Here is a 15,087-nt window from a genome sequence, read left to right on the forward strand (position 1 = left end):
AATAGATTTTATTTGTTTTTTTAAAGAGTTTTAGAGGGTTTCTACAAAATTGACCAAATATAAAATTTTAATATAGTATAGATGATCGCATTGTCAAGTATAATCCTATTAGTAAGAATGTTAAAAAAATTATTTAATTTAAAAAATTTCACCCCACTACCACCTTTTTATCGATATAAAGCTATATAAATAAGCATAAGATCTTAGTGTGGTTACGACTTTCTCCAAAATGAGTCGAAATAAAGTTTCCTATACACCTCTGGTTGAAGATGGCAAACAATGTAATACATATCGAGGCGAGCCTTGCTCTAAGCCTTCTGATAAAAGCAAAGAATGGAAAAATTATTTCAGCAAGTATTCCAGCAACACGAATTCCATGCCAGAACAGCAAGGTTACAAGAAGTTCTGAGATAATATAATACATATTGTTAATAATAACGTTTGTAATAAGTTATAATTTTTATAATAAACAAAAAATAATCTTATATTCTGCGTACATTTATTTATTATTCCTTTCCTTCATCTCTTCCTAATTCTTATAAGTTGGATAAGTCTTAATTGTACATTGATATAGAAAAAGAAAGAAAAAATTCGCGTATTTATTTAAACTCTTTCTATACGTATAGTTGAACAAATAATAAATGATTTATAAAGTAATAAATTATAATACTAGGATCGAATCGGTAGGAAATTCAAATGCAGGCTAAAACACACATACACACACATACATAAGCACAAATTTTTAAACTCTATACATGCATCGAATTTAAATTCCGGCTGCCCGCGTCGGATATCGGGCGTCAGACGTTGTTATGGCAGATTTACACGTCGGTAAGACAAATTTACCGGTTACCGACTGTCGGCATTCGGTGCCGCCGTAGTCGCACAGCCCCTATTACTGTGCACAAACGCAGAGTCGAAGGTTACTCCTAGCCAGTGTAACTACTTATGTTAAACGGTGCCTCAATATGGGCGGACGCCATGTTGGTGAAGTGCGAAGTAAACAACTACGTAAGGACCATTCTCAAGATTAGAAATGACGAAGAGAATAAAAGGGAAGGACAAGGCGAAACAGCTGAGTAAAACTGTTGCTAGACGAAGGCCACTAGTTAATAGATACAAAACGCTCCTCGGACTGATGCAGAGGAACGTAGGTCACAGATTTGAGCTCTCACTCCCCTGTCCGATGCAGAGGAACGTAGGAGCTAGGGTTGAGTACATCTAAATACTCCTCAAACCGATGCTAAGGAACGTAGGTAACTGAGTTGAGCTCAGACTTTCTCACCCGATGCAGAGGAACGTAGGTGTCGGGGTTGAGTCTGTCCAGAGGATGGCCGGTCGATGCTGCTCGAAGTAGACGACCGGACGATGCTGCAGGAAGCAGACGGCTGGACGATGCAAAATGAAGAAGACGGCAGAACGATGCAGAATGAAAAAGACGAGTTTGACCCTGAACTTCTAATCACCTTGGTGGATGGGGGATGTATGAAAATGTCAAACTTCAAAAGAGAAGCCAAAAAAGGCTAGTTAACGGGCCCCACGAAAGTATTGTTCAACGATAGTACCTTTGGAGATCCGGTGTCGAAGGGCTACTTTTGCAGAGCTTGCTCTGCCTACGCCACATATAAAAAAAACACACACACATCCGTACGGACATTTCCTAAAGATACTATTTATCGACTAAAAATGCATCAAAACACACTCTCTACATGTTTTTACACAAATTCAAAAAATTTCTAATACAAGGCTTTTTAGGAAGGAAGCAAAACGTAACCTCAAATTTTAAATGATGAAATATAGCTCTTGAAAAAAACAAACATTTTAAAAACTGTTAATCATTGAATCTTACCATCAATTACATTTCCTTTATTCCATTCAAAAAAACTGGCCTTCATGAGTTGTAGTTTGTGGCTTTCGCATCCTGTTAAACGAGCATGAACTGATGTAGGACTGCAGAAACTCTGATTTCCATTTAATCTATTACCTATGAAAAATAAACGTAAGTAATATAATTGTTTTTCTCATGTTATTAGGTATGTGATACATGATAAATAGGTTAAACAATGAAAAATAGTTTCTTTACATGCATTAAGAGTATGTTTTGTGATAAGGGCGTAAATTGGGCTTTTTAGAACGTGTGCAGACTTTGCATTACTAGTCACGACGAGCAAACAAGAACCACAAACGAGTGTGCGAGCGAGCCAAGGACAAGTACTGCAACCGCACTAGGTCTAAAACCTCACGTTAACCTCTGTGCACATTATATTTTATGAGAAGCGCACACGAAGTTTTTTTGTATTAATTATAAACAAGTCTGATACTTCTTGAGCAAACATACACTTATTGAAATATGTAAAGCAGATGAAATCTTATTAGGAATGACTACGGTACGGAAGTCAGTTTCGGTTGTGAAAAATTCGTGCGATGCAATTAGGCAATTTTCAAACTATAGAACATTAGAAAAAGTTTCATCTAACACAAACTTAAGAAATATTTTTTTGTATGTCCCCATTTTCTACGGTTTTTTTTTAAATATGGTTACGATTGATTAGATTTGGAAGTGTATTTTCTAGTTAAAATATTGTGATGTGATTATCTTAGCAATGTGTGTACTGTTAGGGTCCAACATATGCTAAAAATTGTTTCTGAGATGTAACTTAAATCCTAAGCATTGAAACGAGAGCTGAGATTCAAATCTCGCGCATTTGTATGTCGCGCGATGCACAAGGCTGCTAGCAGAAGACGTCAGCGGTCGGCAAGTGAGTGCGCACGGATAGATTCGATTCCGCTTCGGCCGTGTTAACAACTACGCTACTACAGAGACCCGTTAACTATCCGTGAGTTGACTGGAGGGACGCGTCCAGAGCCACCTTATCCGCCTTTATTTCTGGGGAGCCGAGAACGGTCGTGAGGACGAGAAACAAGCGTTTAGCGATCAAGCAAGTGAGCGAGTAGCCTTTATCTGTGACTCGAACAAAACCGTAGAAGGCCGCGACTTGCTGCCACCGTATCATCGGCCCAGCTTCACCTGTGAAACCGTGCGTGTTCCTCTCGCAACCGCCTTGCGCGAGCCCCTAAAGCACCACGCATTTGTGCCAAGCATCGGCAGGCCGCTGTACAAGCGATAGCGCTGCACACAGCGGCTAACGTCCGCTAGGGATTACCCGGCTGTCATTGAGGAAGAGCCGAACGCGACAAGCACCAAGCCTTGGTGACGTGCGGTATCAGATTTAATTGAACAATCATCAGTAGCGTAACTCGGATCGTTACTTACTCCCTCCGAATTTATAATCACGGAAATATACAAATTCGCACATTAAATATAAAGCTTTTCGGTATCATTGATTAAAAAATTAATTTCGAGTTGATACGTGCACTACACCACTTCTTAATTTTCCGACGAGCCAACTAGAAATCAGGTTTGAATTTTAGAACAGAAATACTTTCAGTTTTAGGGCCTTTCAATTTCTTTGTCGTTATTGGTATCGGCCTTGACTTCTATGAAACTTAGACCTCTTAATCTTATTACAGCCTGATGTGCTATTAATTTTACATTTCGTATTCCGAATATAATGACCACGCCGACCATAACGAATAGGAGAAATCGAGCCTTTTCTGACTTTCATATTCTTGATGAACTTTTCGAGCTAAGCCTTTCGGATGAAGGTAACCATAACGAACATGCATTTTACATCCTTGCATCCAAAGCAAATCTTCTTTCCTTCGTGCATTTTTGGTTGTGGTGCCCTCCACTGTCGTAATAGTAAATCATCCTTCCAAGATTAAAATATTTGGTTTGTTAAGCTCAAACAACGTCATCTCTCTCTCTCTCTCTCTCTCTCTCTCTCTCTCTCTCCAGCTCACACTTTTAACTTTTCTCGAAGTATTTCCTGTTGAATATTGTAATATGTTTAAGAATTTATTTTTAACGATTTCTAGTGGTTATTTCATTAAGAATCTGTGTTTTTTTAACAAAACGTGGATTTGTAACAGTAATTTCAAGGAATGCTATTATTTTTCAAGCAATATAGGTATACTCAGTAATTAATTATGTAATCAAGCTCTGTATCATTGAACTTATCCTTTGAAGACTGAGTTCCTTTCATACCTCAGGAAGACTGTATTTTAATTTTAACAATGTCACTTTTTTGCAAGTTTGACTTTATCAAGCATATGGATCAAATCATGAATTTCTACAAACTTCAAGTAACATGTCATCAATTCTATTTATAATAAATTTTACGAACATAATTCAACTTTATTCAGTCTAAATTTCGAGCACATACGATTGACGGATCAATTGCATAAAATCTATTACAAATAGTCAATTTTAATATTAAATAATTTAAGAAAGAAATAAAAACACGTCCAACTTAACTGTTCATTTTTACTATTTACGGACACATTCCCATGAACTGTATCTTTTTTTAATTTTTCCTGAACTATTTTCAAACTATGTAATTTTTACTCACGTTATCCAATCCGTCATTGTAATTTGAATTTATGCTCGTTACCAGTTCAATCCGTTGTGCTTTAATTTTTGTTGCAGTCTTCTTGACAGGCAATTTTTGTTCCACCGAAAAGCCAGCATTCGACAGTCACTCAAGAAATTCGTTATGAGTTGAATGTATCTGCACGCTGACCTTTTTCCTTGGAATCAGCAGTCTTCGCCTCACTGAGCTTGTTCATTATATCTAAAAAATTGAACAATTTATCCAAATTTGAAAAAAAAAATTGAATTTTCAATACCAGTATCATTCCTGTTTGATAGATAATCGAGCTTTTATTTTTAAACTTATCTTGAATAAAATTGTTTAGAACAAAATTTGTTGAATCTAAATGATTTATATCATTTTCTTTCTTGTCCACACATTCAAACTTATACTTTCAAACTATTTTTCAACAGAACTTACTATCATCATTTTCTTCTCTAACTATAGGTTCCAACAAATCCAGTTTTATATTTGTATGTATTTATAACTGGGGTGGGTTTCACACCTTGCAATTACAATACAAGTTTGCTAATATTTCAAACTTATTGTTTTTCGGCAATATCGAACTGATTCGCCGGCACACCGCCAGGCTCAATCATATTTCATACTAAACCGAGTTTCTTTATACTGGCTTAAGGAAAACTCCTTAACCGAAGCCACCTCTTCGGCTCATTTTCTGTAGATTTCTTTTCTCACTTACTCCAGCTTTAACTCCATTACGGGAAAATCATATTTAAGCAATTTCAATTTTATGAGCAAATGTTCAGTTGACGAGCGACAATCAAAAGAACAATGCTAATTGCCTAACTGATCTTGTGACCTGCGATTTTACAGCACATTGCACGTATGCACATGAAGCATGCTGTTTGAATTTTGATATGTACATATTTATTTAAAATCGTTCTTTTCAAGCTGTCAAATCTATTTTCTTCGAGCTTCGATCGATCTCATTTCTCGTCCGTCTGGATATCACAAAACTTTCTCATAAATCATCCGTGAATATAATTATATTGTTCTCTCTTAAGATCTTTCAGAGATTTATAATTCAATATCCTGAATTGGCAGTTATAACTGTTCTTTATTAAATTCCTTAAATCAAGCATAATAATTATTATTACTAAAATAATTTTTAGATCGAACTAATTTTCATTTCAATTTCGTCAAACTATTAATTTTGGTAATTTTGTAATTTTCCTTCTGATTTAAACTTTAGTCAAGGTATCGCTTCTTTAATTTCATAAATTGTAACGTCAAGCTTTCATCATTTTACTTAGTTATACACTAGCACATTATCAGCCTAAGCGCAGTTACGATCAAGCTATGGTCAGAGAACAACTCTCACGCTCCCTCCGTCGAGCTATAGGGACGCCGTGGACATATGCCAGCATTGAGTTTACTTCACATCTCTCCCGCTCAGCTAGTCCAAGACCGACGCGAGCGCGCGCGAGCGTCTATATCATGCTCTCTTTCTCATTCCGGGAAAGCAACATGGCGCCCGCCCGTGTTTCAACGGTTTCCTTCTTCACGCGTGTCTCTGTGCACTCGCATACCGCCATCTTGATGACGTCGAGAAACAACCGACGCCGCACGCCACATGCCGATATGCATTTCCGAACCCGCTGCTCAACCAGCACGATTTCTTGGAACTTGGCAACGCATATGCTCATGTTCTAACAAAAATTTGACGATTGCATACGAAAATATACACAATTTTCCTGCAACACTCGCGATCGCGCACTTTTTAGAAATCTTGATTATTCGAACTTTTCCCTTGACTAAGTATCACAAAACCTTTTTACTCGAGCTGTTGGCCATTTTTACATTGTCGAACTTGAGAAATCGAGCTGGATTCACCGAGATCTCGAACAAAGAAAATACCGTGCCGGTACTCTCCCCAGCAGACTTCGTTCTCGTCGAGACGCTGTCCACGTCGAACGTATTACTTCGAACTGAAAAACCAACTCGCATTTACAACACTTATCACTCGCGAGTTATTTCAACCAAGCATACAAAAGTCCAGCAAAGTCTCAGCGTGCAGTGGAAGAGTGCTGGGCCCATAACCTGTTGAGACTATTATGTGCTCGGGACCATGCATGCTTGGGAGGAAATAATGTGTACACAGGATTTCACTATAAATCACTATTTATTGATAACACCTCGAGCTAATCATCTATTGATGATGATACAAACGTAATCAAGCTATTATAAGATAATATAATTAGGATAACAACGTAATCGAACGGACAAGCTAAAGACGCGTGCTAACCGCTCGAGTGCACAAGGCGGGGAGCATTGAGCCACATAGCTCTGCGTTGGGTCTGCCGTCTTCTAGCAAGCAGACATCTGCTCGTTCATACCCAACAGTTTATGTTATGAGCATTAATGGAAATATTGTCGATACATGATTCTTTGGCTCTACCAATAGGTGGCTTTGTAATGCCAATAAATCCAGGAATATATCCCTTATTAAGAAAATTGCATAAAAAATCTTGACTATATTGATCACACTCTGATAAGTCGATATTAAAATCACCTTTCACTAAGTGATTCTTTATTTTTCTCTTATTAGTTAAGTACTTCTTAAGATCTAGTATAAACTTAGCTTTTAGTATTCCGTGGGATCTATGCAAGGCCGATATTTCAAGACTTCTATTATTATTAAAAGATTTCCTAGTATTTATTATTTAGATTCTATCTGCATCAACAACTTCGATATGCAGGACTAGTTTGTTATTAATAAATACAATGATACCATCATACTTATCATTATACACCATATCCTACTTTCATTATAGTAAATTATATATTCATAGTCTGAACCATTAAGTTGGTATAAATTATAATTAACTTGCTCAAAAACTTCGGAACATATTACAACGCTGGTTTGATAGCTAAACTATCTATTGATATTTTTAGTTTATCAAAATTTGCATTTATACTTCGAATATTTAGATGTAATATAATATTCTTTTTATTGTTTATAACTTAATTATAATTATCAATATTACTGCATGTCCTATCTTTTTGAATTGATGAATTTTCAATTTATGTAAATAATCAAAAGTATCTACGTTACCTATTTCTTAATTTTATATTTATCACTCTTGTTGACTGGTGTCGATGCAGAGGATTGGTTGATCCCGCCTTGGAGATGGTCTTGAGTTTTACTGAGATTTTTTTTTCGATTTATAGCGTGAAGTATTATTTTCCAGTTGATATATTTCATTAACTCCAGCATTATTACCATCTGCAGGTACTTTATGCTTGTTTGCCGACTCCATGTTGCGATAGATTGATTTAGTTTAGCAGGTAGAGTAGTTTTGATCGACAAAGTCGATATATCTATCAATTTTCTTCTTCAAGATACTGCACAGGTTTAAGTCATAGGTGTAATGTTTTGTATCTAGCGTTGATTTATATTTTATACTACTATAGTGACAGTTTATGCACTTTCCATTGTTTTTATCACAATTGTAATGTGCCATGTTCATATTATATACATACTAGTGGGGCTTCGCCCCCCTGCTCGTTTCGTTTGCTAACCCCCCAAATTGGTTTCTGTGTGATTTTGATTTTCAAAATTTGTTTTTATGATCTGATAATTACTTTTTGGTTGGTTAACGGGGGTCCGGAGATATAGCAAAGTGATCAGAATTTAACAAAATTTTAACGCAATGTTTTTCAAGCTAATACACGTAACCCTGTACAATTTTAGTTTATTTTGCCGTATAGTTATGGAGAAATCGATCACCAAAGTTGTCGATTTTAACAGAGAGTAAATGACGAGGTTATGAATTCTAGCCATTTGTTTTAAATTTTTCGTACTTAAAATAATGAAATCTGAATGAAAAACATACTATCCGAACGAAAAATAGTCCCTCTTCATGATATTTTTTTAAAAAGCGCATATTACGGTCTAGAACTATGGAATTTTAGACGATAAAGGGTCAAAAATATGATGAGACTGAATTTGTGATCGAAAACATGGCAACGTCGCATTTCGATATATAGATATACACACGCAAGGAAAGTTCCACGCGTATAGGAGTTAGAATAACTATACATTATTATATCTTGAGACAGATATTTTTAGCATAGTTTAAAATATTTATTAATAAATACAACAAATACACATAACCTATAATTTAAATATGATAATATTGCTTTGTATAAGAATAGAAATTTTAAGGAACTGGTAAAATTAATGAGTAAAACACAATTTTAAATATGTGTATGTTTATATACATGAATATGGCACATACAAATATTTACATTTTTTATTGATCCATGTTAAGTACATATGCGAAAAATTCTACAATTTCATCTATAATCTTCTGCTGGCAAATTAACGGTTTATCTATAGTGTGTTTCCGCTTTAAGTAAGAAATTAGTTAAGTTTCTCCTGCCATGTACAAATCAATTAATTTTGTGAAGTTAATTCTGGCCTCAGATATTTTTTTCAATATGGATGTCGATAGAACATTTTGCAAAGGTTGCAAACTGTGATAACATTGTTGTACTTCTTCTTTTCTAGCAGGCTCTTCTAATATGTCTAAAAACATTTTTTTATTCTCAATAAGCTGTTCATAAGTAAAGTTACGATACGTAAGTTACTCTAACATGAAGATATCGTTACTAGCTTTATGAGCTGATTCTGTAGGCAACGAAAGTAAATCAGATGCGAGAGTTGTTAATTTAAATACACCCTTCGATTTCCTATCTGGAAACTTTTGTTTAAACAAAGGTAACGTATCTACAAAACTTTGAATAACATTTTGAAATTCATTTTGTAAGTTAGCATCACTTATCTTCTTAACTAAACGAGAAGCATCAAAAGCACAATTGTGAGCGACCAATATACACGGTTTTTTAAATTGACTTAAAAATTCAAGTGTTCGTAAAAGTACAAATTTTAACGGTGACGATAAAACTGCTTTCCCATGCAGAAATAGTTGTCCATCAATATTAGATCAACCGTTCACTTCACTTACTTTAAGTGGTATCGGTTGACTCGGATAAATATACTCATTAAGTGAGATGTTATTGCATTTCATTGCAATTAGCAAAATGCCACAGTTCATGCTCAAACCAGAAGTTTCTAAATCAAAGAAAACAATAGCTGCATCTTTATTTTTGTATGAATCTTCAAAAATTTGAAGATTGGTTTTACGTATTTCAACATTTGTATTATGCGAAGTACTGCTTTTCTCAATAATTGGAATATCAATCAAGCCCATATGGCTTTCATACTGAACGCCTTCATTCTTTTCTTTTCTATTTTTGAGCTGTGTCCTATATTTTTGAAGTATACATCGTCGTGCCTTACATTTAACTGTTTTTGCCTTTAAAGATTTTGAATTTGCTTTTTTATCTATTCTAGTTATATGTTATATATTAATTTTTCCATGGCTTCTTTTATATATGACTCTTTTAAATTCTTTTGAGCTACTGCGCAAGCAAATCGATAGTCAGCTGATTCAGACAAGCTGTAACAAATCGCTTTCGGAGCTTTTCTCGTCATAAATGAGTTCAAGCTTTCATTCGCTTGACTTGACGCATCAGCAAAATACGTTTAAGCATTATCGGCAAGATCAATAAATTTTTTTTTTGATTCATTAAAAAGTGTTTCGTTTCAGGCACGGTTCTATGCTCATAGTTTAATGGGTCTTTGACATAACCACACCAATCTCCAGTCTTGATGTTTATTAAATGCACGCAGTGAAATATTACGTATAGCACTTTGCATACCAGAAAGATTTCCTTAATGCTGAGCTATTGCATAAGTAAAATATCGATGAAAGTAACTGATTGCTTCTGACAAGGAAAGGTACCCAACCCGAACTCACCGATTTTGATGATTTTCATATATGTTGTAGAACATAAAAAAATAAGAGACACGTATTTTTTTTATCGGCTAATTTTCACTTTTAAGGGGTAAAAACCTCCCCTAAAGTTAACCCCCAAAAAGCGTTTTTTTTAAATATCTCGGCTTAAAATTAATAATTTCAATGAAACAAATTGGAGGTTATTTCTTACAAAAAGAGCAAGTATTTCATGGTGATTTGAAGAGTAAGGGTAGCATCCCCTATTTTTTAGGGGTTGAAAACATATATTTTTTGGCATAATTTTATAATAAAAATGTTTAAACCGACTAAAAAAAATTGGAAAAAATGTTTAAACATCCTTAATAACAAAATTTAGTTGACGTCTTTCGGTGTTTTCATAAATATTACCCCTAAGGGGGTAAACCACCCCTAACACAAAATAACTGTAAATATGTAATTCAATACATAATATTTCGTAGAAAGTTTGTATATAGAGGTTTTCGAGGTCGCTGATTACAAATCTGTTATCAGATTTTGAAAATTCAAAATGGCGGAACCAATGTGGTGGACGAAAATGTCGAAAAAAAATTTTAACTTTCATAAAAACTTGTTATAAATGTGTTATCTTTGTAGCCTGTACATGTGAACTAAAGAGCCTTAAACCCTAAACCCCTAAAGAACAAATAGGCTAAATGGTTGTGCTTTTTAACCAAACCACCTCAAATTCCTAAATTTGAAAACAAGAAAATTCTGTGTGTGAAGCAGTTTTATAATTTCCGTAGAAATTGTTATCAGAATGTTATTGAAATTCCTTTCTTGTAAATTCAACTTATAATGTATTTTTGTTTATAATATTAGAGTATAATAATAATCTACAATCTTTTATCTTTTGCCATAGTGCATTTTTTGTATTGAGCATAAAATATATTATTTTACGATGTTTTTACAATAATGGTAGTCCTCATAAAAGTGTTTAAAGCACAATGCTTTTTTGCACCAACCACATCGTACAATTGCAATGTTTGTGCACCCTTCTATTTCACAATGTGTTGCACAAGACTTTCCAAAACTGAAATCTATAGGATTATCAAATTTATCTGGTTTTTCATTGACGTAACCGCTTTTATACCAGGAATATTTAAACAAATCTATATATCTCGGTGAAGACAGTTGGTTGTGAACCAATGATTGAAGTTTAATTATATTATTTCTCACATGTAAATTCATATCATGATCCATTAACATTACATTATCAGAAAATGTCCGGACAAAGTTTTTCCAAATACGGAATCCATAGACATCAAGTGGTTGTATTTTTCCTGTGGTTCCAGTTGGAATTTTTTTATGTTAATAATTTTATTTTGTGGCATTGTTTCTTCTATAACTTTGTCACAATGACCACTCCAAGAATCAAGTAATAGTATTGAGTGATGGCCTACATAGGGATGAAATATTTTTTCCAACCAGATTTTGAAGTGATCTGCAATTAAACGACTTACTAATTAACTGATCAACGATATTACAATGTAAAAATTGTTATTAGTTCCCTTACTTGTTGTTAATTTTCCAGATTTGGATGCTTCCACGTACACGTTTTCTGGTCTAAATATGTTTTGTTCTACAATAGGGCCAAACTTGCCACTTGGTTCCTTTAAAATAAGAAATAGCGGTGACAACAGTTGTCCAGTAGCTGATATTAGTGGCTGTATAGTATAACTATGCGTTGTTGCTGAAATTGACTGTACCAGACATTGCACTTGCTTTTCTCCTTCTACTGCTAATGTTCTTCCAGAATGCATTTCTAGCTGAAATCCACTCTGATCTGTATTATACAAATTTTCGAGTCCAATCCTTGGTATACACGATTTAACGTCATCGATAAATGCTTCAGCTTTAGCCGTAAGTTCTGCACTACTTTCTAGTGTTTTTCTTGTTATGAACTTATTTATTTTCCTAGAAACTATTCGGTGTGCTTGCTTAAATTTGAGTAACCAATGTTTAGAAGCTTTGAATCTAATATCATCAAAACCAATTTCTTTTTTAGCTTGTAAGGCCCATCGAATTATATCTTCATCATGGATAATTGAACCACTGTCGAGAGCTGCTTGAAAATTATCCAGGGTATACTGACAAATTTGTGCTACTTTTTCTCTATACGTGCCACCTTTATTAATTGAATGAGCCCAACGACGTAGCTGACTAATAGATGATACTTTTTTGAATCTGTTTTGCACTGTTTTGAGACTTAAATTTTGCTTCGTTTTGCTACTTCTCCAAAATTCTACAGCTCTTTTTTGTATTCAAAATCTAGTTCTTCATTATCTGCTGTACATTGATTTGTTGGTGCTATATCCGGATCAGGAAAATGATGTTGCACTTCATCTTCAATTATTTCCACATTATGGTCTTTATACTCTTCTTGAAAATCCAAAGAGTCATCAGTAATCATTTCTACATCGTTGAAATCATGTGTTGCATCTACTAACATTTCTTTTATTTTTTCGGCCAACTCTGTTTCGTGATAATTCGTGACACTATCTGGTATGTTTAACGCTTGAAAGTATGCTAATAATAAGTTTAGAATGTTTAACGGATTAATTTTCATTTTTCAATCTAAAATGAAAACAAGCGGTAAAATTTATACAAGCTGTGTTTTTGCATGTAAGGCACGACTGCTACATTTCTACCAGAATAAAACGAGTGAATGTAAATTGAATCAAATCATTAATTTATGCATTGGAGAAGAATTCTCGTTCCACTTTGTGATGTTCGGAAAACTCTATTTTTGGTTTTATTCAACTTTTATTCACTTTGAAATTGAATAATGTAAATCTATATAAAATCACTAAAGAAAATTTTCTACAACTGTATGATACCACTGACAAACAAAAAGACGTACTATTCGTACTTTCCGGCATCGAACTAGAATACCCACAAAACTCACTCACTGCCTAAAAAATAACACAGGCAGCTGAGGTAAACACTCGATGAAAACAATCTAAAAAAAGAACATACTGATTCACACATATTGTCAACAACTTTTATGAGTGAAAGACATTTATCTGTGGAATTATCATTGAATGTACGATAACATTCATTAAACTAATGAATGCATATAAAATTCCCTTTCAATAACAACGTGTTCTTTAATTGCAAATGAAGTTCGAGTATTAATATTCTTTTATGTATTTTTACCAATAACAAAAATTATCATAGTAATATAATAATAATAATAATAATAATAAGAATAAGCATAATTGCAATAGCAATAATAACAGTAATACTGATAATAGCAATGATAATGAAAAATAATAATAATAATTAGAATAATATTTATTATTAAATTTAGATTTTTTGATAAATTCATTAAATCGTATCAAATAGTATTATTATGGAATTCCAGACTGTAAATATTTTACTATAGATACAATAATCATTACTTCGAGAATTCATCTAAAAAACGTTTGGCTTACGAAATAATTGTAACAATGAAAAACTCCCAAGTTTGACAACATTAAATTTTATTACAAAACGCAAAAGAGTTTGATAAACTAATTTTATTAACCTATGTTTTTTCATTTGCAAAAAAGTGTGGACTTTTTGAATTTATAAAATTATATAATTATGCAATTTATGAAATACTTTATAATTTATGAAATTACTTTTGAAATTATGCTAATTTATAAAAGCAGAAAAATAAATAATCTTTGATTGAAACATAAAACGAGACGTTATTTGTTACATACAAAATGATAGAATAAAATATCGGTAATATGTCTATACTCGTGTCTACGGTAAAGCATAGGCCTTCGGCTTGTCTGGAGGTTAGGGGTTTGGAGTCGTTTGGTTAAAATGCACAACCATTTAGCCTATTTGTTCTTTAGGGGTTTAGGGTTTAAGGCTCTTTAGTTCACATGTACAGGCTACAAAGATCACACATTTGTAAACAAGTTTTTTTGAAAGTTAAAATTTTTTTTTCGATATTTCCGTCCACCATATTGGATCCGCCATTTTGAATTTTCAAAATCTGATAACAGATTTGTAATCAGCGACCTCGAAAACCTCTATATACAAACCTTCTACAAAATATTATGGATTGAAGTATACTTATAGTTATTTTGTGTTAGGGGTGGTTTACCCCCCTAAGGGGAAGTATCTATGAAAAAACCGAAAAACTTAATTTGTTTATTATAGATGTTTACAAATTTTTTCCAAATTTTTTAGTCGTTTAAAACTTTTTTATTATATAAAATTTTTTTTCGATATTTCCGTCCGCCATATTGGATCCGCCATTTTGAATTTTCAAAATCTGATAACAGATTTGTAATCAGCGACCTCGAAAACCTCTATATACAAACTTTCTACGAAATATTATGTATTGAATTACATATTTACAGTTATTTTGTGTTAGGGGTGGTTTACCCCCTTAGGGGTAATATTTATGAAAACACCGAAAGACGTCAACTAAATTTTGTTATTAAGGATGTTTAAACATTTTTTCCAATTTTTTTTAGTCGGTTTAAACATTTTTATTATAAAATTATGCCAAAAAATATATGTTTTCAACCCCTAAAAAATAGGGGATGCTACCCTTACTCTTCAAATCACCATGAAATACTTGCTCTTTTTGTAAGAAATAACCTCCAATTTGTTTCATTGAAAAATATTAATTTTAAGCCGAGATATTTAAAAAAAACGCTTTTTGGGGGTTAACTTTAGGGGAGGTTTTTACCCCTTAAAAGTGAAAATTAGCCGATAAAAAAAATACG

At 33.5% G+C, this 15,087-nt stretch overlaps 1 protein-coding gene across 10 annotated transcripts in view; it reads right to left on the reverse strand.

Moving 5' to 3' along the window:
- LOC100679705 (nuclear pore complex protein Nup98-Nup96) overlaps positions 1–15,087 on the reverse strand; it is a 429,239-nt gene that overhangs the window by 179,836 nt on the left and 234,316 nt on the right. For all 10 annotated transcript variants that reach the window (XR_004345266.1, XM_031928065.2, XM_031928066.2 and 7 more), the window contains one exon: positions 1,850–1,984. Coding sequence is in view for 9 of the 10 variants with exons in the window: in XM_031928065.2 (XP_031783925.1) it covers positions 1,850–1,984 (135 nt within the window). In the remaining variant the exon portion in view is untranslated. The remainder of the gene's footprint in view (positions 1–1,849; positions 1,985–15,087) is intronic.

The sequence above is a fragment of the Nasonia vitripennis genome, assembly GCF_009193385.2.
Source record: "Nasonia vitripennis strain AsymCx chromosome 4 unlocalized genomic scaffold, Nvit_psr_1.1 chr4_random0003, whole genome shotgun sequence".
Lineage (NCBI taxonomy): Eukaryota > Metazoa > Arthropoda > Insecta > Hymenoptera > Pteromalidae > Nasonia > Nasonia vitripennis.